Source organism: Alligator mississippiensis, chromosome 7 (genome assembly GCF_030867095.1).
Source record: "Alligator mississippiensis isolate rAllMis1 chromosome 7, rAllMis1, whole genome shotgun sequence".
Lineage (NCBI taxonomy): Eukaryota > Metazoa > Chordata > Crocodylia > Alligatoridae > Alligator > Alligator mississippiensis.
Window position 1 is genome coordinate 66,293,836 of NC_081830.1, and position 22,794 is coordinate 66,316,629.

Sequence of the window (22,794 nt, forward strand, 5' to 3'; positions counted from 1 at the left end):
CGGATCTTTGAAAACTCTTGGCGCTCTGGTGTAGTGCCCGAAGACTGGAAGAAGGCCAATGCGGTGCCTATCTTCAAGAAAGGGAGGAAAGTGGATCCGGCTAACTATAGGCCCATCACCCTGACTTCTATCCCAGGGAAGATTTCAGAAAAGTTTATCAAAGAGGCCATCCTTAATGGACTGGCCGACGTCAACATCTTAAGGGATAGCCAGCACGGGTTTGTTGCGGGTAGGTCTTGCTTGACCAATCTCATTTCCTTCTACGACCAGGTGACCTATCACCTGGACAAGGGAGATGAGATTGATGTCATATATCTTGACTTCAAAAAAGCCTTCGATCTGGTGTCCCATGATCGCCTCTTGGAGAAACTGGCCAATTGTCGCCTTGGGTCCCACACGATCCACTGGCTGGAAAACTGGCTCCGGGGTCGGACCCAGAGGGTAGTAATTGATGGAAGTCACTCATTGTGGTGTCCTGTGACCAGTGGGGTCCCCCAGGGCTGTCCTTGGACCCATACTGTTCAACATCTTCATTAATGATGTGGACACTGGAGTCAGAAGCGGATTGGCCAAGTTCGCAGATGACACCAAACTTTGGGGCAAAGCATCCACACCAGAAGACAGGCGGATGATCCAGGCTGACCTGGACAGGCTCAGCAAGTGGGCGGATGAGAATCTGATGGTGTTCAACGCCGATAAATGCAAGGTTCTCCACCTTGGGGAAAAAAAACCTGCAGCATCCTTATAGGCTCGGCAGTGCTATGTTGGCTAGCACTATGGAAGAAAGAGACTTGGGGGTCATCATTGACCACAAGATGAACATGAGCCTGCAGTGCGATGCTGCGGCTAGTAAAGCGACCAAAATGCTGGCTTGCATCCATAGATGCTTCTCGAGCAAATCCCGGGAAGTCATTCTCCCCCTGTACTCGGCCTTAGTGAGGCCGCAGCTGGAGTACTGCATCCAGTTTTGGGCTCCACAATTCAAAAAGGATGTGGAGAAGCTTGAAAGAGTCCAGAGAAGAGCCACGCACATGATCAGAGGTCAGGGAAGCAGACCCTACAATGACAGGCTGAGAGCCCTGGGGCTCTTTAGCCTGGAAAAGCGCAGGCTCCGGGGTGATCTGATGGCCACCTACAAGTTTATCAGGGGTGGCCACCAGTATCTGGGGGAACGTTTGTTCACCAGAGCGCCCCAAGGGATGACGAGTTCGAATGGTCACAAACTACTACAAGATCGTTTCAGGCTGGACATAAGGAAGAATTTCTTTACTGTCTGAGCCCCCAAGGTCTGGAACAGCTTGCCACTGGAGGTTGTTCAAGCACCTTCATTGAACACCTTCAAGATGAAACTGGATGCTTATCTTGCTGGGATCCTATGACCCCAGCTGACTTCCTGTCCTTTGGGTGGGGGGCTGGACTCGATGATCTTCCGAGGTCCCTTCCAGCCCTAATGTCTATGAAATCTATGAAAATTAAGGTGGAATGGAAACCAGTTACAAAATCATTCCACATACTTCGTGAAATAATTTCGTGGTTTATTCCCTGTTTTACTGTACCATGAATTGCATGAGCATGTGGCAAGGTCAATATTTATGATGTGATTAACCAGTTAATATGAAGGAGAATAACCTAAAGTTAAATGCATCTCTGTAAGTGCCAAACTAGGAATATCCTTGCTTCTGGGCCCACTAATTAATAATGAATCCTTATTATCTCAGACATTAGCAGGTCATTCTCCCACTGCTAATACACAATAGACCTTCATCCCAGAGGTTGTGATTTCTCTGTAGGCACTCAGGAACTCCATCTAGCACTAGGTGAGCAAGAAGATCCAGGTGCTAAGCACCAGTGTTGTTCCTCACAGGAGGGGATCACCAGTCTGTCCGAGTTTGAAATAACGTTTGTGTTTCCTTCAATAAAAAAAAATACAAAGCATGAAAGATACAACTAGGAGAATAAAGGAAATAAAGGGGCCAATCCTGGAAGTTCTTAATCATAATTCTCAACTAATTTAATAGGAACTTTGCCCAAAAGAGACAAAAGTTTGGATCAGAATTCTGAATAAAGGAAGGCTCATTAAATGATTCAGTTTGGATAGGTCCATGGTGCTGTCTCGCACTTTACTCCAACTGCCCTGTACAGACCTACCTGTAGCACAGTTAGCAATGACAAAAGGCATCTTCTTTGGCAACCATTGGTTTTGGAGACCAAGGAGTTTGTGCCTTTGGATTACCAGGTACCACCAGAGCAGTGAGCTTGATGTTACTAACATGGTCTGAACAGTAGCAGCAGCATCCATATAGTATAGTACAGAAGCTTCCTGAGTGTCTGAGTCCAAAGCACAACAATCAGACCCTCCAGCAAGTTGCACATACATAGATTCATAGATGCTAGGGTAGGAAGGGACCTCAATAGATCATCGAGTCTGACCCCCTGCATAGGCAGGAAAGAGTGCTGGGTCTAGATGACCCCAGCTAGATGCCTATCCAACCTCCTCTTGAAGACCCCCAGGGTAGGGGAGAGCACCACCTCCCTTGGGAGCCCATTCCAGACCTTGGCCACTTGAACTGTGAAGAAGTTCTTCCTAATGTCTAGTCTAAATCTGCTCTCTGCTAGCTTGTGGCCATTATTTCTTGTAACCCCCGGCGGTGCCTTGGTGAATAAAGCCTCACCAATTCCCTTCTGTGCCCCCGTGATGAACTTATAGGCAGCCACAAGGTCGCCTCTCAACCTTCTCTTGTGGAGGCTGAAGAGGTCCAGGTGCCCCAGTCTCTCCTCATAAGGCTTGCAGGTCATTTCCTAGGCAGTAGGTATGCTGGACATTTTTCCTCCCTAGGTGCAGTACTTTGAATTTCTCCTTGTTGAATTGCATTCTGTTGTTTTCTGCCCATTTGTCCAACCTGTCCAGGTCTGCTTGTAGCTGTTCCCTGCCCTCCGGCGTGTCCACTTCTCCCCACAGTTTTGTGTCATCCGCAAACTTGGACAGAGTACACTTCACTCCCTCGTCCAAGTTGCTGATGAAGACATTGAAGAGTATCGGTCCTAGGACCGAGCCCTGCGGGACCCCACTGCCCACACCCTTCCAGGTCGATACCGACCCATCCACTACAACTTTCTGGGTGCAACCCTCTAGCCAATTTGCCACCCACCGGACTGTGTAGTCATCCAAGTTGCAGCCTCTTCACTTGTTCACCAGTGTCATGGTGGGGTCCTTTAGGAGGGCCGTGATCTCCTCGAGGTCCCTCGCTCAGTGTCAAGGCTGGCTCAAGGGCACCCTCTAATTATTGCCCACCACGTCTTGTTGGAAAATGTAATAGGGAGGCTGCCTTGTGTCTTCCCTGGGCATGGCTACTCGGGACCTCTGTCCCCACGGTTCTTCCGGACCCCCTGGGGGTCTCCCGATACAATGGGTGCTTCCCAGGCACCCTAGCCTTATGGGCTATGCGTGGCTCCTACCACCCCTAATACCACGTCCCAAGCCTCGCAGATGTTTCTGGACATTGTCTTGTCACGAATCAACTCGCCTGCTCCCTCAGGCCTGCTCCGTACACTCTATGGAAGCACCGCCTCCGGGCTTCTCCTCTCTGTGCTCACTCTGGGCTCTTTCTCTAATATACTGTCCCTCTCTTGGGGCTCTCGAGGCTGACTTTAGGCCTCCTCTTAGATATCCCCCACTCTGGGGTCTCAGTGCCCCCTCTGGGCCTTCTCTAAAAGTATTGTCCTGCTCTGGGACCCTTGTCCACTCTGGGACTCTATAGTGAGCCTCCAGCCTTTCTGGCCCACCACGCTGCTCTCCCCTTCTCTCAGGGCACGCCGCGCTGCTACCCCCTTTCACTGGGGGCAACCACAGTGCTCTCCCCTGCTCCGGGGTTAGCCTAGGCAGTAGCCATTCTCCCGAGGCTCACCGCGCCCGTACTGGGCCTCCTAACAATGTTGCCCCCTCTCTAGGGCTTACTGTGCCTGTCCTGGGCTTCCCCAATATTGCCCCTCTCGGGCTCCTCAATATTGCCCCTCTCGGGGTTTGCACTGGTCCCCTTCTCTGGGACCTTCTGGACCACCCTGGGCTCCTCAAAGTGCCCCTCTCTGGGGCTGGGGTCTATGCACCCCGCACACAACCCGGGGTCTCAGTTCCCCACCCGCAACCCACTGGTTGCGCTCCTCACCGCCAGTTGCACCTTCACTGGTGCACGTGCTGCGCCTTCACTGGCGCTGGGGTCCCCATACCACTGGGGGACCTATAAGGATACTGCGCCCTCTTGGCGCTAGACTGCGCCCTCACTGACGCTGGGGCCCCACCCTTCTGGGGTCCCTATGAGGTCAATGCGCTCTCTTGGCGCTAGGGCACCCCACACTCTCTGGGGTCCCTATGAGGTCAATGCGCTCTCTTGGCGCTAGGGCACCCCACACTCTCTGGGGTCCCTATGAGGCCTCCTCCAACCCCTACAGCCTCACCCAAACCTCCAGTTTAATAAACAGAGCCAAACAAACTCAAAGTACAAGCCTCTAGGCCATAACATAACTACAAGCCGCATGGCTATAACTTAGTATCATGGCTCGAGCCTCCAGGGCTATCATGAGCTATACTTGCAATCTGGCTACTTTCCACATCCTGACCGAGGGAGCTCCTGCGTCTCCGGTTGCTGGCAGAGAGCTGCCAGCCTGGCCTCAGCCCTGGGCTCTATAAGGGCCAGGCCCTGCCTCCTACAGGCAGCTGGCTCCCCTTAGTTGCCCTGGCAACCCGCAGCTGCGCTCGTTACCCTGGCAACCCTCAGCTGGGCTCGTTATGTCAGGCCAGGGCTCGCGCTCTCTCTCTCCCTGGCAGTTTCTCCTCTCTAGGAGCAGGGGCACCAGGGTGCCCTGCGACAACCAGTATGGTGTGGGATACCGTATCGAACGCGTTCCTGAAGTCTAAGTAAATGACGTCAACCCCTACTCCTGCATCCAGGAGTTTTGTAACCTGGTCATAAAAAGAAACTAGCTTAGTCAGGCATGATCTACCTGCTACGAACCCGTGCTGGTTTCCCCTCAGCATAATTTTTCCTGCTGGGCTCTTGCAAATGTGAGCCTTGATAATTTTTTCAAAGACTTTGCCAAGGATGGAGGTGAGACTGACTGGCCTATAGTTGCCCGGGTCCTCCTTCCTCCCCTTCTTGAAAATGGGGACCACATTGGCCCTTTTCCAGTCCTCCGGGACCTGGCCCGTGCGCCAGGTCCCGGAGTTACCTTACCCACTCGACGTCTTATGATGAATTCTATTATTAGGTGATCACTGTCCCCCAGGTGACCACCAATCTGTAGGTCCCCTACCATGTCATCCCCCGTTGCCAATACCAGGTCCAGTAAGGCATTCCCCATACAAACTCGGCTGAACTTGCACAGGGATAACAAGTACCATTTCGTGTTGCCTGATGGTATTCAGCTTGCTCATTAAATAAGTCAGTCCAGATAGGTCAGTTCAGCTCATTAAACAAGTCAGTTCTGCTCATTAAATGAATTCAGACAGGATTTATTAAATGAGTCAGTTCAGATAGCTCTGTATAGGGCAGCTGTAGTGAAGAGTGAGACAGCACCACGGAACCTATTGTAGCACAGTTAGCAATGACAACAGGCATGGAAAGGATATTAATCCTTATGCTTTACGACTTCAGTTAACATTTAAGTATAAGCAACCAGATAAAACCAAGGGTGTGAGAGAGTCCCAAACATCTGTATGCCACGAGAGATCTTATCCCGTTTTCTGAAGCAGCCAGTTCCAGTTCCTGTCAGAGGCAGGATGCTGGGCTAGATGGACCTTCACTTTAACCCAGTAAGAGCACTTGTTACATTCCTGGATTATGGAAAAGTAATCCCCCTGTTTTTTTTTAGACTTAATTTGAACACAAACCCATTGTCACATTGTAGCATTACATCCACTGGGAAACAAATTGCAGGGCTCTGGGGTGTTGAGAGGATTCCAAGGCAGACAGCAGCATTTAGTACACGACGAATTCACTCACTGTACAAGCATGGACTGCTTGGCAGTCATGCTAATAGCAAAAGGAAATTGTAAATGAGGAGCCCCATATATTGCTCCATAAATATGCAAGCACAAATAGGAACTTGTGCTTTTGAGTGGACACCCATCTACAAAAGTATGTTATATGCAGATTTGTGCATATGTAAATGTAGGCAAATTTTGCAGGACACATATAGAGGCTACTTTGAAAATCTAGCCCAGAAACTGATTAAACACACTCAATGGCAGCAACATTCAGAAAACCAGCAACAACAACAAAAAAGAAAGTTCATGTTAAGAAAAATAAAATACACTCTTTGGGTTGGATCCCTCCTGAATCTGTTACATCCTTTGCTTGGATACACTCTGCCTTCTTATGCTTGAACTCATTGCTGCAATGATGATGGGATGGGAAAAAATTCATTTTGGCCTGCACAGAAAATTCAGGCAGACAGATAAAGTAGTTGGTGTTCCTAACTCAGACTTTTAACTTCACTCCAACAGCTACCAAAGCTCATTTCATCCAAGATGTCAAAGGACTTAAATCCAGACAAAATAACAGTTTGAACTAGTCAGAGCTTGATTTTTAGAGCTTCTGACCTCCTACGCCACTCTCACTGAAGCCAAGAGCTGAGGGTCCTCAGTATCTCTGTAATAGATCAGGCTATACATTCAGATTTATGTGGTATTTTCAAGCTTTTGCCCATACCAGAGTCTCTTTTAAAAGCATTATACACAGGGGTAACAGATGCAGATAAGTTTACAAAACTGGTCCAGAGAGACATGAGCTGTTGTAAGCAACAGCCTACCTTGTCAGAGGCTATTACTTTGCATGAAACAGTATACTCTGTGCCAGTTTACAGCTGCAAGCAAAGCTGATACCATCTGTGACAATCAGAGCAAGTGAAATAAAGCTGACTTAGCAAAACTTTCTCCCATGCCCTTCTCACAACACTGTCTGGTTGGACTTCCTAGGGATGACACACTCCATGGCATATTGTGGAAAGAGTCTGGGTTATCCATCGCCAACACCTGCTGAATCCACTGCAAAGAAAATATTTCTGTTTGTCCTATGTCAGTGCCTTTGGAAAGTAACATTAACCCAGCAAGCCATACCTTGTGCAACTCTACTGTTGTTAATGAAAATGCGACATGGGTAAATATTGCTCAGTGTATTTCAATCTAAATTTATTTTCCACATTATTTACTTTCTAGTTTGGTTAAGTACACATATTAGCAGGAAAACATTAACATCTCTACTATGGAGACTTTATACCTCCATCTTGAAGAAAAATAACAATTCAAATTTGTCATATTAATGTATTTTCTTGAGAAAAATGGTCTTTTTGGAAATTAAAACTTTTATGAAAGAAATGTATATTGAAAAAATCATTCATGACTTTCTAGCTGTTAGTCACAATGAACGTTGTTAATTTCTTTACACTCCTCCGTACCCTTTTTCCCCACTGAAAACAACAGAATGCATGACCTTTACCAAACGCATTTTACTTGGCTATGGTTCCTTTTTCCTTTTGTTGTTCTGAATCATTTCTACCCTCCTCCAACCTTGGGAAAAAATTCTAGGGTGGTAAAAGGAAACATGCAATTCTGTAAACTTTCCAAATTTGGAGACGTTTTGAAAAGTGAAAAAAGAAAAATGATGTTTTTTAAATGGAAAAACATCCATCACTTGCTTGCATTGAGTGGCAACATGGGAAAAATGTAGGGGAAGAGAATTTTTTTTTTAATTCAAACATTTCAAAAATATATAGGGCAGGAATTTTAAAAACAACCTTTAAATTGCCAACAAGGGAACAGCTTTGACCTTGACATTTTTTGACAGACTCAAATAATAAAAGAGATGGTTAACTTTCATGGAGGTGGATAGTGCAGCCAGAAAAAAAGATATTATTTTACATGTAGAGATTTTATGAAAAATGAAGAAAGAGAGAGAAAAGGCAGCAAAATGTAGCCGTGGTTGGTTTTTGATCATACAAACGACAGCACATAAAAATAGTGGATAGTTTGCAAATGTTATTGTCTGGAATAGATTTGAAAGTTGTTTATCCATTTTGACAAAAGGATAAAATGAAATACACTAACAATAACACTACATTCACATCGATATTTTAGTCTGTGTTGGATCACTTTGAAAAGATAAAGTCAGAAAGAGCTTTGAACACTAAATTTTATTACATAACTGCTTTACTTTGAGCAGAGGTTAATATTCTAAATTGGCTGCATTTGAAACAGAGGGAGGAAAAATGTAAATGTGCACATGAGGAAAGATGTTACCCAGCTACTTCTAGTGTGTGTGTGTGTGTGTAGTTCTTCATATGCTGACAAATGTGCAAGTAGTTGTATCATTTCCATCCATGTCCAGAGGAACCTTTCTTGCCAACTGATATCACTTGCCTTTGGAAAGATGTTCACTTCTCAAGATTTGGATTCTCATGGGTTGCTCTGAGCCATTTGTTGCCAACAGTAATTGCACAGGGGCCCGATTCTGCAGCCTTTGCAGTAAGTGCTCCCAGAACCGTCAACACCACTGATACCAGAGACTACTCCTATGAGTAAGGGCTGCAGGACTGGGACCTAGGCTTGTTCTTAATACTTTGTTCAGTTCTGTATTAAACAGGATGGAGAATTTTTGCTTTTCAAATGCCGGCATGAAAGTTCAGCATTAGACACACCAACAGTCTTACAGATAGGTTGTTGCCTCTCTGCTTTCCCTTTCTTTAGCTTGTGCAACAGCTACATTGATGCACTGAAGCCACTCTTCAGCATTTTTCTCATCTTTGGCCTTGAAAACATATGTCTTATTGTCAGTGAAGATTTCAAAGGCTCGAGGAAGGCTGCGATCCCTGCGCTTTTTGGCCACCACCTTTACACTCTGTACCTTGCTGAGTTCAATAGGGCAGTCATCTGGATCATCTTTCTGGAATATAGCAGGAGGTGGGGGGAGAACAGAAATAAATTCACAGGGTAAAACTTTTACTGATCTTACAAAATAGCTTGGGTTTATAGGTTAGACTGTGCAAGCCTTACTCATGTTGGTGAGCTCATTTTCAACTGAGTCAGAGTGAGTTTGATACTCTAGTCCCACAGAAATTCAGTATAATCCATCCATAAAATCTATTCAAGCTCTGCTCTGAAAACCAAACCTGCATTTTTCAGTGCTGTTCAGAGGATGCAAACCATCATTAGGCCTGAGTACTCTTGAACTTTAGGGAAGTTCATGTTCTATCTTGGAAACTCAGACCATGTCTAATACAAACAAGTTACTGTTTCCATTACAGGCTCCCATTTACACTAGGGGTGAACTCTGGTTGGTAAGGGAAGTAAGATTTTGGTACCTGAGGCACATTTTTGTGGATGGGGCCTACCATGGTTTTCATGGAGTTCCAGGATGTGGCAAACAGTACGTTCATGCCTCTCAGGTTTTGGCTTTCCTTTGCCTCCCTTTCACCCGCTGGCCATATAATTGATTGCACAGAGCAAATAGTGTTAGCATAGTTAATTTTAAAGGGGAAAGGGTAGTGACAGGCCTACAGGAATAATCCAGGAACAGCCAGCTGGCTATTGCACAATACTTCTTTTGTGTTTGGTTTATATTTTTAAATCTGTAGTGAGGTAAAAATCAAAACATCCACATAATACCAGTCCTTGTTTAACAATGCCAGGGGTTTGGGGGCGAAATTTTATTTCTAAACCACACAAACATCTTCCAGTTCAAATAACTAACACAAACACCAGATGTAGCAGGACACAAATACGAAATGTTGATTGAACTAGGTATAACCTATGACAGTGCAGCTCACCAGTGTTTACCCCGTTGTAAGCTGATGCAGTGATCCTTCTCATGACCTGATCCCAGAAGTCTCAATGACTCGATGGAAATCTAGGGGTGGAGGTCCTGCAACGGTGGACCCCACAGGATGCCAGGTTGTGATGGTATCATTTAAATCTTTATTTTCTCTTATTTTAAATTGTTTGTCTTATGCTAAATATTGATTTTATGTTATTTTGCATTCAAATCTAAACTTTTATTTGAAATAAAAAGACAAAATAATGGTGTATACATTTTTCACTGGTAGCATATCAAATCATGTGGTTAAATCAGTCCTCACAATGGCAGCTTACTCCCTATTGCTGATGTTCACTTCTATTTTAAGAATCCCAGACACCAATCATTTCCCATGAGCTGATCATTTACTCAGACATTCATTCCTAAAATGTGTGTGTATGTGTGTGCGTGTCTGCATGTGCTTGTGTTCATCCAATTTCTCCAGAAGCTGGAACCACACTGCTGTTTTCCACAAATGTTAAGCAGGAAGATAAAGCTGTTAATGTTGTCTGCTCCCATTGTAGGGGTTCCATGAAAGATGTTGTAAAATTACATCTGGCAGTGTGTGTCTACACATGCATTTGATCCAGGATCAATTTACTTCAGAGTAAACCACTCGCAAGTAAACGCGCCCGGGCAGGCGTTGACACATGCAGAGATGTGGGAGCAGATTTGCAGCAAATCTGCTTCGTGTCCTGGGTCCCTGCAATGAGCCCCTGCCACCTGCCACCAGGGGGAGCTCTAGGTTCCCCTTAGGTGCTAGCCCAGGGGCTGGCAGGGAGCACTGGGCTGGGACACTGCACCCTGCCCCTGGGGGGCTGCCTGCTGCAGGGCTGGGATATCAGCATCAGCATCTCCATCCAATATTTCTTTGGTTCATGATGTGCGTGGCAGGCTGGCCAGTTGTTAGCTTAAGTCCGACGGGCTCAGGCTCCATTGGTGGAGGCAGTTTTTCCTTCCCCACCAATCAGAGGAAGGCAGAAGGAAGGCAGCCCCATCCTGACCTAGGGGTGAGGTGAAGAGAGGACCTGAGAGGGAACTAACCCCTCAGGCTTCCTCATTGGTCCATTCCCAATCTGGGGTGGAGCCTCCAAAGGGAATAAAAGCCTGCAAGCCAAGCACATGGGCGGCTTTCAGTGAGGGACAACAAAGACAGGGCTTGAGAAGAGCTGGTAGAGCTGACCAGCGGGGCAGAACAATTGCCCCAGAAGCGCCCAGAAGATGCCTCTGCCGAATGGGGAGCAGCAAGCCGCTGTGTCCCAACCCCGCTGTGGAGGGGGCTGCGATGTTAGTGCACAGATTGGTGCAAGGAGGGCTCGGGAGCAGACGGGACCTCAGCAGCTGCACAAGGCAGCACGAGTTCCAAACCATGCACGAAGCAGGAGCTCTCAGCACATGAATCGCTGCACAGGGCTTGTGGAGCTAAAAGGACCGCCATGGCTGCACAAGGCAGCACGGGATCCCAATTCTGCATGAGTCAGGAGCCCTCGGTGCACAGATTAGTGCACATAGCTGGAGAGCTGATGGAACTCCAGGATTGCACGAGGCAGCTTGGGTCCCCAATTCTGCGAGTGGCAGAGGTCCCCTGGTGCACAAATTGGTGAACAGGGCTGGTAGAGTCGACAGGGACTGCAGCGGCTGCACAAGGCAGCGTGGATACCCAACCCTGTATGAGGCAGGAGCTGGGCCATCGGTGCATGGTTTGTTGCACAGGGCCATAGAGCTAACAGGATGCTGTGACTGTACAAAGCGGCACGAGTTCCCATTCCTGCCCTAGGCAGGTGCCCCTTCCGAGCACAGGGTGGTGCACAGAGCTGAGAGCTGACAGGAGCTGACAGGATGGCGAGGGCTGCATGAGGAAGTGCGGGTCCCCGTCCCTGCATGAAGCACGTGCCCCTTTGGTGCACAGAGCAGTGCACGGGGCTGAGAGAGGGCTGACAGGCCTGGTGGCTGCATGAGGCAGCTCGGGCCTTCCTGCTGTGAGTGGTGACTGGATGGGTCAAGCACCCCAGTGAGGGAGGACACCCCGCCTCCAACCCACAGATAGAGATGAGCCCAACCCTCTAAAAGCTGCTGGGAGTCGTGAATTACCCGGGAAGGGATTCCCACAGGGGAGGAGGGACCTTCCCCACTGCAGGTGATCAATAGGAAGCCCCTGAGGAGAGAGGACAATTCACCCTTGGGCTTAGAGAGGAGTCTAGGGTCCCTGTTTGTTAAGGGTGGTTTTTATGGTTATGGGCCCTTCCTAGTTCAGTGACCTAGGAGAGGGTAACAGGATCCTTCCCTGGGTGCCATTTCTTCTTTGGGAACAGCTGCTGTGCCATTGCTGTGGTTTGGTTCCTTATGCTGTTGGGATTCTTGTTGTAACTCTGCGTCCTTATTGTTCTATTAGGGAAGGACTGTAAGCTGTTCTATATCTGAACTCACTGTATGGGTTATCTGTATATATGTGTATCCCATTTAATGTAACCTTATTGTGTATGTTCAGTTATTGCCCCATCACTACTAGATCTTCCTGTCATTGATTTGTTGATTAACCTGTGTTTTATCACTGAGTGCTCCTTTACCTGCTGTCTGAAGGGCCCTGTTGAGGGGGCAGGGGCTGCAAACTAATCATAAGGCCACAGAGGATTAGTCATGTGCCTGAGTTCAGGGTTAAAAAGAGCTATTGCCTGTGTAAACCTATATCTGTAAATAACATTTGGATAGATAGATAGATGGTTATAAGTTTTTTATTATATTGTATCATTAAACCTGTAAATAGTTAAATATCACTGGGTGCCCTTGGTCTCTGCTTTGCTCTGTAGGAAAAGGAGCCGAGCTGGCTTATACTAAGCAGCCACGTTCCCACAGCATACATGCACCCGCTGACATCCTTTCAATTGGAGAGGGGGTACCTTCCATGTACCACCTGGGTTACATTTATATCACTCAGAAATGGATCCAGGATTTTTAGTGAGGAGTGCAGGTGTAGCGACCAACGCTGTAAGTGTGGTTGCACCCTTCAATCTCAGCCTCCTTCCCCTGCTCTCCCAGCACCAGAGCAGGCAGACAGTGCTGCAGGAGAAGCAGCTAAGGACTTAAGTCCCAAGGCATTCCTTCCCACCTCCCTCCCCCTTCCCCCCACTCCCGGTTCCCACCCCAATCTCTGCCTTCCTTTCTATGCCCTCAGATATATCCCCTCTTCTTCCCTCCCCATTTCCCCTGCCCTCCTGCCTGCCACTGCCAGGTGCTGGTCTGGGGATAAGAGTAGCTCTTGCTTGCTCCAGCTAGGCTGCATCAAGTGCTGTGCTCACTGAAGAGTACTGCAGCAGCAGCAGAGGCCAGGGGACATGTTCCTCCTCCCCATGCCTGTTCCTCAGCTGACACGAAATACCTGTGCGGAGCAAGCAGGGAGCAAACTGCCTCCATACTGAGGCTGTTGGTATGGTCCTGAACTGAGTCCAGTCCCCATTCAGCTTAGCTGGAAGAGCCAGGAGCTCCCCATACACCCTGGGTGCTGCCTCAGCAGCAGGCAGGGGAGGGGGGAATGGGAGGGGAAGAGAGGGGATTTGTCTTTGAGCATGAAGGTGAAGGGAGGGGGAAAATACCTACCCTCTTTGAGCCTTCAGTCCCTGGCTGCTGCCCTGGCAGCATGGTCAGAAAGTGGGGGTACAGACATGACACTGCACCCCCTCTGGATCCACCCCAGGCTATCATCAGGGTTGCACCTGCTAAATTTAGATGTGAGATTCCCAATTCAGACACCATTTATCTAAAACACTCCCATGAGACTTGTAAATCTTCATCTCCAATGCTATTTTTAGGTGCCTAAGAATCAAATACTTTCTGAAATATCTGCACCCTTAACATGGTACTCAGCCAGTTACTCTATTTGCCTACAACTACTATTAAAAAACAATTTATAGTCATTACTAATCGGCACCCTTGAAGCAAAGGAGGACTATACATCCAAGCCTGTAACACCTAGCTTCTCTCTAGGAGCAACCTTTCCAGAACAGATTTGAGGCACATTGGTGCAGCAGCTCAAGTAAGCATTTACTCTTGTTCTTATGCTGTACCCAAGTTGAGGTTATAGAGAGGACTTGAGTCTACAGAAATCTCAATCCAGTAATTTTGGCTGACTCTAATTTCAGCAAAAAAATGTACAAGTAACAGACTACAACATGAATATTTAACAAATATGTATACCTAAATGTGCCTACCTGTCTTCAAGTAGCTGAAAACCTGACTGCTCCTCTGAATAAACATTCAAGATATTGCATTCAGTTTTAAAACAGCTCAGAATTCTTGATTTAACCAGTTAAAAAGAGGTATATTAATCTGCATAAAAGATACAGCTGAGCAAAAGATGCCAGTCAACGATCTGATATGCCAGCTTTGCCTGTCTGCCAAACAACATACATTTTGTGCATTAACAAAAGAGACCACCAGTGAAACAAGTCTGAGGGGATAATTTTCATGCGATAATCACATCCCAAGGGGAACAGAGCTATTCTGATGTGCCTTATGCCTTGCGATGGTCAGGGAGCTAATCATCTTCCATTATATCAAATACACGCTTTATAACACGTTAGAAAGTTGCTAGAAAGTTGTTAGAAAAATAGTAGAAAATGTACCAGTGTTCTGAGAAACATTTAAAAAGTAACCAAATTTCAAGAAATTCCACAGTAAAATGGATTGTTCATAAATACGTACTTAAATTGTCTTTTAAAATGTAATAGGCACACGAGAAAAATCACCAGAAGAGCAGGAAGATGCCATTTTATGAATTCCTTGCTTTCTGAAGGACTTTGCAGTTCCATTAAAAGGCTGATTTCATTGCAACTCTATTACCTCCATAAAAGAAGGAGATCTAGGCAATCATTTTAGAAGCTTGAAGTGTTTGTCTTTACTTCTATGAAGATAATGTCTATTTAACGAAAAAATTAAGCTTTAGGGCCAAATTTTCAGCCAACCGCTGATAGCAAGCTGCTGTTAATATTATATCATCTCTGACAGGGTTCCTGACATTAAACAAAAAGGCACTTTTACATGGTTTTTGGTAATTTTTATTGTCAAGGGCTAAAAAAAGCAAGTTCCCGATGACTTTGTGAAGCAGTAAGTACAAAAGGCTGTAGTTAGTTTTGCAATATTTGCTACCCCGTATCAATTTTTTCTCTGAGTCATACTCTATATATCCCAGGTGACTCCACAAAAATATCAGGGTGGTTACTTTGAGTCTATTCACTGGTAGAGAGGAGAATAGATTTAGCCCTCTTTGCATTGCTATCTCAGTTTGAGCAATACTTCATATTTCCTATCTCATGATTATTATAATGCTTTTTATTGATGTTAAGCATGAAAAGTAGACCAGTTTTTTTTGCAAAAAAAAGCAAATAGTTATTTTGTGACACATATTAATTAGACTGTTTTTTCAAAATGTGCTGAGTACCTACTCTTTAATAATTATACCCCTTTGAAGTCTGGCACTCAAAAAATCTTGACTATGATAAATACTTTGTTGCTGTCATCCTCCATGTTTTTTGATAGCCAGACCTGTACAGAATTTAAATGTTTACTTATCCTTAAATTTCCTTGCTCAACAAAATAAAGATTTCCTAGCTAAAACAGAAAGGCAATTTTTAATTTGATTCAGTTCCTTATGAAGGAATAGTGAAGCAATAGTCTTTCACTAATTGAATTAAAATGTGACCCTTGGAGGGACTGCACTCTTACAGGTCATTGATTAGTGGGTCTGGAAGGGATTATAGAAGCTGATATGCCAAATTTTGCCCCTGTTACATGAAGCATTCGTCAATGGAAGCTGCATGCTTGTTTCAGAGGGCAGGATTGGAGTCACAGTATTTAGAGTGGGCTTTTCTAAAGTATTCAGCATTTGTGAAAAGTGGTTGCCAATGACTTTAACAAGAGTAGTCAGGCCAATCTTGAGTGCATTTGAAAAATCTCAGTCTTTGTCTCTGTGGGAAAGACATAAAATTCCAGTTGCTTATATCTTCACTTAGCAAACCCATGGCTAAAATTAAAAATGTGGTGAAAGGTGAATAAGGAATAAGTGTAGTCTTAAGAAGCCAAAGAGATGGTGGTGTTGGGTAAAAAAAATGAACATACCAAATTGATTTCCCTTTAACTTACAGATTTGCCTTTGCGAAAGAGAAGCTGGTTGCCAGCAAGAGTGAAATACCGAGTTTTCCACCTCTTGATAAACTTCCATCGGACTTGCTTCTCCTTCAATTTGCCTTCAATTAGAGGCTGGCCATCTTGATTTACAACTGGCAAGGAAAAAAAGATTATTATACCTTTCATCCATTTTGTCTCAGTGGGAAGTGAAATTTTAGCCCCAAATCAGAAATCTGTTTTGTGGTACTGCAGTATGAGCATTTTCCTATTGCTTTCAAGTATTCAGATGTAATTTAAGAAAGATGATGCAGTCTGCTAGTCAAAAAGGTTCATATTTTATACAGTAAGTCCTCTTTATCTTTTCTTTTCCCTTGCTTTTTGAAGTCATACTCACTGTAACATTTTATTTTTCTTTACTCTGCCTGATTTAAACTTACATTATATCTTTTCTTATATTTTATGTATCTTACCTTATGCCAGCTTATGTTCATTTTGATCACCCAAAAAAAAAATCCGTCAAAAGATACCCAAAATGATGGACAAACTTGTGACCTGCAGCAGTTAATCCTTTTTCTCGTTTCCCTAAACCAGTATCTACTTTTATTGTTTTTCCTTGTCTTGCTTTTTTAGACTGTACCTCTTTGGGCCAAGAATTGTGGCATTTGTCTGTAAAGTGCCTCAAACACTACAGATGAAGGAACAACAACTAATTTTCAAAGACCTTATTGTTCAGCTATGTCCTTTTACTGTTTCTTAGCATTTTATATTTTATTTGTATTAGGTAAAGTCCATTCTAATATTATAAAAGCCTAAGTCTGTCTGTCTGTAACACTTGATTTGCAGTCTGATTGGCTGATGGAAACAGCCAATCATAGTGCTTCAAGTGTAGGAGAGCGCTGCCATGATTCTGAAGCCACACTGAGGACTGTGCAAAGGGTGGGAGAGTCAAAGCCCCCACCCTGCTCCCTGCAAGAGTCAGAACAGCGGCAGCATGGGGCGTTAGATGGCGGCACTCCATCCCAGCCCCCCTGTCATTCTTAATGGACAATTGGCTAGTATTGCAATAATAACATTACTGCTTTAGAACAAAACCACTCATTCAAACCAGGAATGTATGAACCTTTCTGGTTATTACCTATGGGTTTGCAAATCTGTCTATACAATGGAACATGGAATTTTATTGCTATTATCAAATTCTATAGAAATGTTTGAAAAACTGCAAAAAGATATAATTCTCTATGGATTTTAAAAATAATTTCTATAGATCCAACTAAGGACTGGGACTAGGATCTTAAGGCAACCCTTTTAGGGTTAGGTTAGGTGCCCAAATCCCACCAGATGTCAGCTCCCATCTTTCCCCTGCACGCTTGAAAATCCTTGAAAATGTGACTTTACACAGTCCTGAGGAAGGCATGGACAGAAACTATATTTTCCTAGAAGGCTTTGTGGGTCGCATTCTTTCTTACTTCCTTTCCTTTTTTCCCTCCACATGTGTGCAGTTCAAATTACAATCTACAGGTTAAAGGAGAATCCAACTGGTTTCATTATTACTATCATGCATACGTTTTTCCATAAAGAACACTTCCCTAGTCATAGAGTCATAGAATGGGAAGGGATCTCAAAGGTCATCTAGCCCAACACCCTACACCCCAGTGGACCCAGAAATGGACCGGAAGTGCTTCTGGTCCACTTCTGGGTTTGCTGCTGAGCGTGCTGGGGAGCAAGCTTCTGTGGGATACTCCATCCACCTCAGCATTCATGAGCCACCTGCTACCTAGAGGTATGTAGAAAAAACATTTAATCGTGCTTCTGTGTCTATGTCTGAATTGCCAAATCTTTCCAAATCAATTTGGAGGGTTCCAGTTTGATTCTGAGAGATTAAAGGGTCCTCTGATGCAATTCAGATTCAGAGATTCAGCCACCGAATCAGGCCAAATCTCTGCCAAATCGAATCAGGGACCAAAGCTTCACACAGCCCTACAAGTAGCTGTCCCACCTGTCCCCCTGCCATGATGAGCTGCTGCTGCCACACCACACTGGGAAAGTCAGGGGAGGCTGCCCCTGGCTGAGCTCCTTTGCAGCCAGCATGGACTCACCTCCTAGCAGCACCATGGCGGCAGCAGCCCATCATAGCAGGTGGGTGGGTGGGACAGGTACTTAACATGATGCATCATGCCCCATCCCATGTGGGCTTGGCTGCCAGAGGTCATGGTGCCAGGACTATGCAACCACAGCACCAGCAGGAAGCGGGGCAGGGGGCGTGAATGTGGTGATGTGGGGTTGGTATGGAGGAGTCTGTGCACTGCATGCTGTGCAGCCCAGCCTGGCCCTGGCTGCATCAGAGTGGAGCTGCACAGGGCACAGCCCTCCCTCCTCAGGCTTCTAGTGGTAGCCAGCAGGCTAGACAGGATCAATTGGCAGGTCATATTTTGCCCACCCCTGCTTTAGACAAACCAAATTACTTAGGTTTTTCCCTTGTTCATGTTCATACAAATCTCAGTGCCAGTAAGACCAGGAATGTGATTATTTTGGTCACTTAAGCATGCCTAAAATAATACAGTTATTTTAACATCTAGATAACAATTCTGGAGCAGTTCACCACAAGTCAGGCCCTGAACATCAGTTGTTTACTTTTCTCTCTCAGTAACAGTTTGACAATTAACTACTTCCAACCACATTGCTTAGTGAGGATTTACAAGCTTTAGCTATCTTGTGATTTCATAGATTTCATAGACATTAGGGCTGGAAGGGACCTTGCAAGATCATAGGGTTCAGCCCCATGTCCAAAGGGCAGGCAGTCAGCAGGGGTCAAATGATCCCAGCAAGATAGGCATCAAGTGTTCCTTAAAGGAATCCAGAGTAGATGCCTGCACCACCTCTGGGGACAGTCTATTCCAGGCCCTAGGGACTCAGACAGTAAAGAAGTTTTTCCTTATGTTCAGCCTAAAACAGTCTTCCAAGAGCTTGTGACCACTGGACCTAGTCTTTCCATGGGGTGCCCTGGTGAACAGTCATTCTCCCAGTTCTCAGTGCACACCCCTTATATACTTATAGGCTACCACCAAGTCACCCCTGAACCTACGTTTTTCCAGGCTGAAGAGTCCCATGTTTCTCAGCCTCCCCTCATAAGGCCTGCTATCTTGTCCTCTAATCATTCACGTGGCTCTCCTCTGGACTGCCTAGAAAAATACCCGAACATAAGCCAACAATGTTATGCTGTTACAAACAAGTAAGTGCCATTCTGGAATGTAGAGAGAGCTGTTTTACTATGATACTATGAACTTTCTAGAAATGATGTGTCCAAAACTGGACAGTACATCAGCGGAGGGCTAACCAGTACTGAAAGGAGTGTACTGTCCAGTTTTTGACACACCATTTCTAGAAAGTTCATAGTATCATAGTGCTTAGGGTTGGAAGGGACCTAAACAGATCATCAGGTCTGACCCCTTGCCCCAGGCAGAAGCAGGTGCCGGGGTCATATCACTCCATCCAAGTATCTGTCCAGCCTCCTCTTGAAGACCCGCAAGGTAGGAGTGAGCACCACCTCACTTGGCAGCCCATTCCAGAGCCTGGCAACCCCTACTGTAAAGTAATGTCTCCTGATGTCCAGCCTGAACCTTCTCCCTAACAATTTGTGGCCATTATTCCTAGTAATCCTGGATGATGCCTCCCCCAATTCTCGCTGGTCCCCCCGGTGAGTTTATAGATGGCCACCAGATCCACTCTCAGACTTCTCTTGCGGAGGCTGAATAGGTTCAGGCCCTTTAGACTCTCTTCATAGGGCTTGCCTTGCTGCCCTTGGACCATGCGAGTGGCCCTCCCCTGGGCCCTCTCAATCCTAGCCACATCCCTCTTGAAGTGCAGTGCCCAGAAGTGGATGCATTAATCCAATTGCGGCCTGACCAAAGTTCATGTTCATCCTGCAGTCAACAATGACTCATAGAGCCATGCCAGCGGCCCCGCTATGACCCCTGCCATTCCCTCAGCACCCTCGGGTGAAGAGCATCTGCACCTACTGATTTAAACATGTCCAGCCCCTCCAAAAGTTCCCTAATGAGGTCATCCCTGACCCTAGGCATGGTGGTGCCTCCCCTGGGTCTGTCCAGAATTCTAGTGGGGGAGATGTCCCGCTCCTTGTTCAGGAATATGGAGGCAAAGAATTTATTACAGAGGTCAGCTTTTTTGTTTGCCACAATCACCAGATTGCTAAGCCTATCCTGTAGGGGCCCCACGTTACCTGGTGCCTTCTTACTTCCTGTGTGTTTGAAAAAGGACTTTTTATTATCTTTAATTCTGGTCACTAGCCCTAGCTCCATCTCTGCCTTGGCTTCCTAACAGCCTCCCTGCAGTCCCGAGCAACGGAGGTGTAATCCTCCTTGGTGATAGCCCCTTGCTTCCACTGTTTGTACACCTCCTTTTTTGCCCTCAGGCATCTCTGGATGCCTTTGCCAAACCATAAGGGCTTCTTAGCACTCCTGCCCCTTTGGTGCGCATTGGGACTGACTCCCTTTGAGCTTGGAGGATCATCTCCTTGAGGAACAACCACCTGTCTTGGACTCCCATCTCATTGAAGTGCTGAGACCCCAATGCCTCTCCTACTAATCTTCTTAGCTCATTGAAGTCAGCCCTCCTGAAGTCAAGTACTTTTGCTTTACTGCTTGCTTTCATCACCCTGTGCTGGATAGTAAATTCCAGCAGGCGATGATCACTGTTGCCCAGGTGGTCGAGTACCCACAGACCCCTTACCAGGTCATCGTTTGTGGCAAGGACCAAGTCCAGCAAGGCATTTCCCCTGGTGGGACTATGCACCTCCTGGGTTAGGTGGAGGTCCTGTATCCCGGCTAGGAACCAACGTGAGCGGTCAGACCTGCCTGACTGTCCTCCCAGCAGGTGTCTGGGTAGTTTAGGTCACCCATGACAACCACATCCCTTGGCTTTACAGCCTCCATGAGCTGACGTGAATTCCAGGTCCAGCTTGTCCCCCTGGTGAGGCGGTCTGTCGTAGACACCCACTATCAAGTCCCTTTCCCCACACCCCCCTTGCATTCTTACCCAGAGCGCCTCATTTTGCCCCTCCTCTGCATTAGTTTTATCCCCCCCCCCACAACCCCATTGGTTTGCCACTGCTTCCACCTCTTAATTTCTATGATTCTATTATTCTTGCATACCAAATACGGTGGAGAAATATGGCTGAGAAAAACTTCAGGCCACTCTCTAACACTTCCTGCTCATCCAGTCTAGATAGTCTATATAGATATTTTAAGGAGTTCTTACTTCTTATTCTTCCTCCAGGGATGTATAGTTGAAGACAAAAGCATAGAAAATAGACATGACAGCTCTAAAGTCATCATCTGATACTTCAGAGAAGACTTAACTCTACAGACATCTCTACTTCCTGCCTAGTTACCACAAGACTAGTAAAAAGAAAGAAAAAAAACTTCTAATTTAGCCAAAGAATGGATATCTAAAAATGTATATCTACATACAATGATAAATACAAATATTTGTGTAGGTTGTGTGTGTAAATGTATTACACACTTCATGTGTGTACTTGTAAAAACTTTCTACCTTCTTTTTTAACATTGCAGATTTCTAGTTTAAAATGAAACAGGATAATTATTACATTTTATTTCACTGGAATTAATTTCAGGCTAAGATTTTCAGGAATGAGAGACAAAAATCTAGATGCCAGAGATGTACTTAGTTATTAAAAGCTATTTGTTTTTGTATTTAAAACTATTTCCTTGCTAGTGCTACCCAATTTCCTTCACATTCCTCTGTTGTGCTTTGCATCTGTGTCAAGCCATGTTATGTTGTATTTTTTGATGTAATGGTTGATCTGATGTGACATCTGACCTGATATGTGCCACAGAAAAATACAAAGGCCTTTTCCTCCTCTACATAACCTTTTGTTATTGCTAATATATGCAAACATTTATGAAGAAAATCTGTCATTTCTGTATGAATTTCATGTGAAGTTCTCTAGATTAACGGAGTTACAAATTTTAATTTACACCTGTTTGTAATTATTCTTTACAGATGCTGTTTACATAGGATACTACAAATAAACATTTTCTTACGTTTTTTAAATTGTTTAAAAGACAATGAAAACAATGTGTCAGGTATCCAGGTTGTAGCCATATTGGTCTAGAGGCAAAAGGAATCAGAACTCATGGCAGAGGTGATATCTTTTGTTATACCAACTAGATTTTTGCAAAAAAAAATGATTTATTTGCAATGAGCTCTTATCCTAATATATCATACAATTAAATACAGTTTTGCTGCTGAGAGAATAAATGCAGCTTCAACATGGCTTCTAAAAGCCCATCATAGCTGTATAGGTATAGCTGTAAGACTACAGTGTGTTCAGGAAACCGGTGTTTAGCAACATGAGTAATTTTGGATTGAATAAGCAATTTGTGTGCAGAGCTGATACAGGGATCAAGCAAGTACATAATATCATTTCAGCTGATGTGATTTAGAGTCCTTGCAGTGTGCAATACATACACATGATGGACTGCTGCAAATAAATGTCTCTATCTTGCCTGTTTTATTATACATATTGTCTGTTTTTCACCCCGCTGAACTAGCTCCTGTTTGCCTTCCCTCTGTTTTCATGTTAATTTTACCTATCAATACACATAGTTTCATAGTTGGTAAGGTCAGAAGGGACCTGAGCAGATCATCAAGTCCGACCCCCTACCAATGTTGCACAGAGGGGGAGGATCACCTCCTTGGACCTGCTCGTGATGCATCTATGGATGCGTGACAAGGTGCAGTTAGCCTTACTGACCCTGTCCTCATATTGGTGGCCCATGTTCATCTTGGAATC

General features: G+C 45.3%; 1 protein-coding gene across 7 annotated transcripts in view; it reads right to left on the reverse strand.

The window, feature by feature from the left end:
* Positions 1 to 5,490: 5,490 nt before the first annotated feature.
* VEPH1 (ventricular zone expressed PH domain containing 1) overlaps positions 5,491 to 22,794 on the reverse strand; it is a 182,921-nt gene continuing 165,617 nt past the window's right edge. For 5 of the 7 annotated variants that reach the window (XM_019491675.2, XM_019491674.2, XM_019491676.2 and 2 more), the window contains 2 exons: positions 15,978 to 16,114; positions 5,491 to 8,933 (listed from right to left, as the gene is read on the reverse strand). In XM_019491675.2, the coding sequence (XP_019347220.1) occupies positions 8,697 to 8,933; positions 15,978 to 16,114 (374 nt within the window). In that variant the 3' untranslated portion in view covers positions 5,491 to 8,696. Of the gene's footprint in view, positions 8,934 to 15,953; positions 16,115 to 22,794 lie in introns of all 7 variants that reach the window. The other 2 variants (XM_019491678.2, XM_059731067.1) reach the window with 2 other exon arrangements.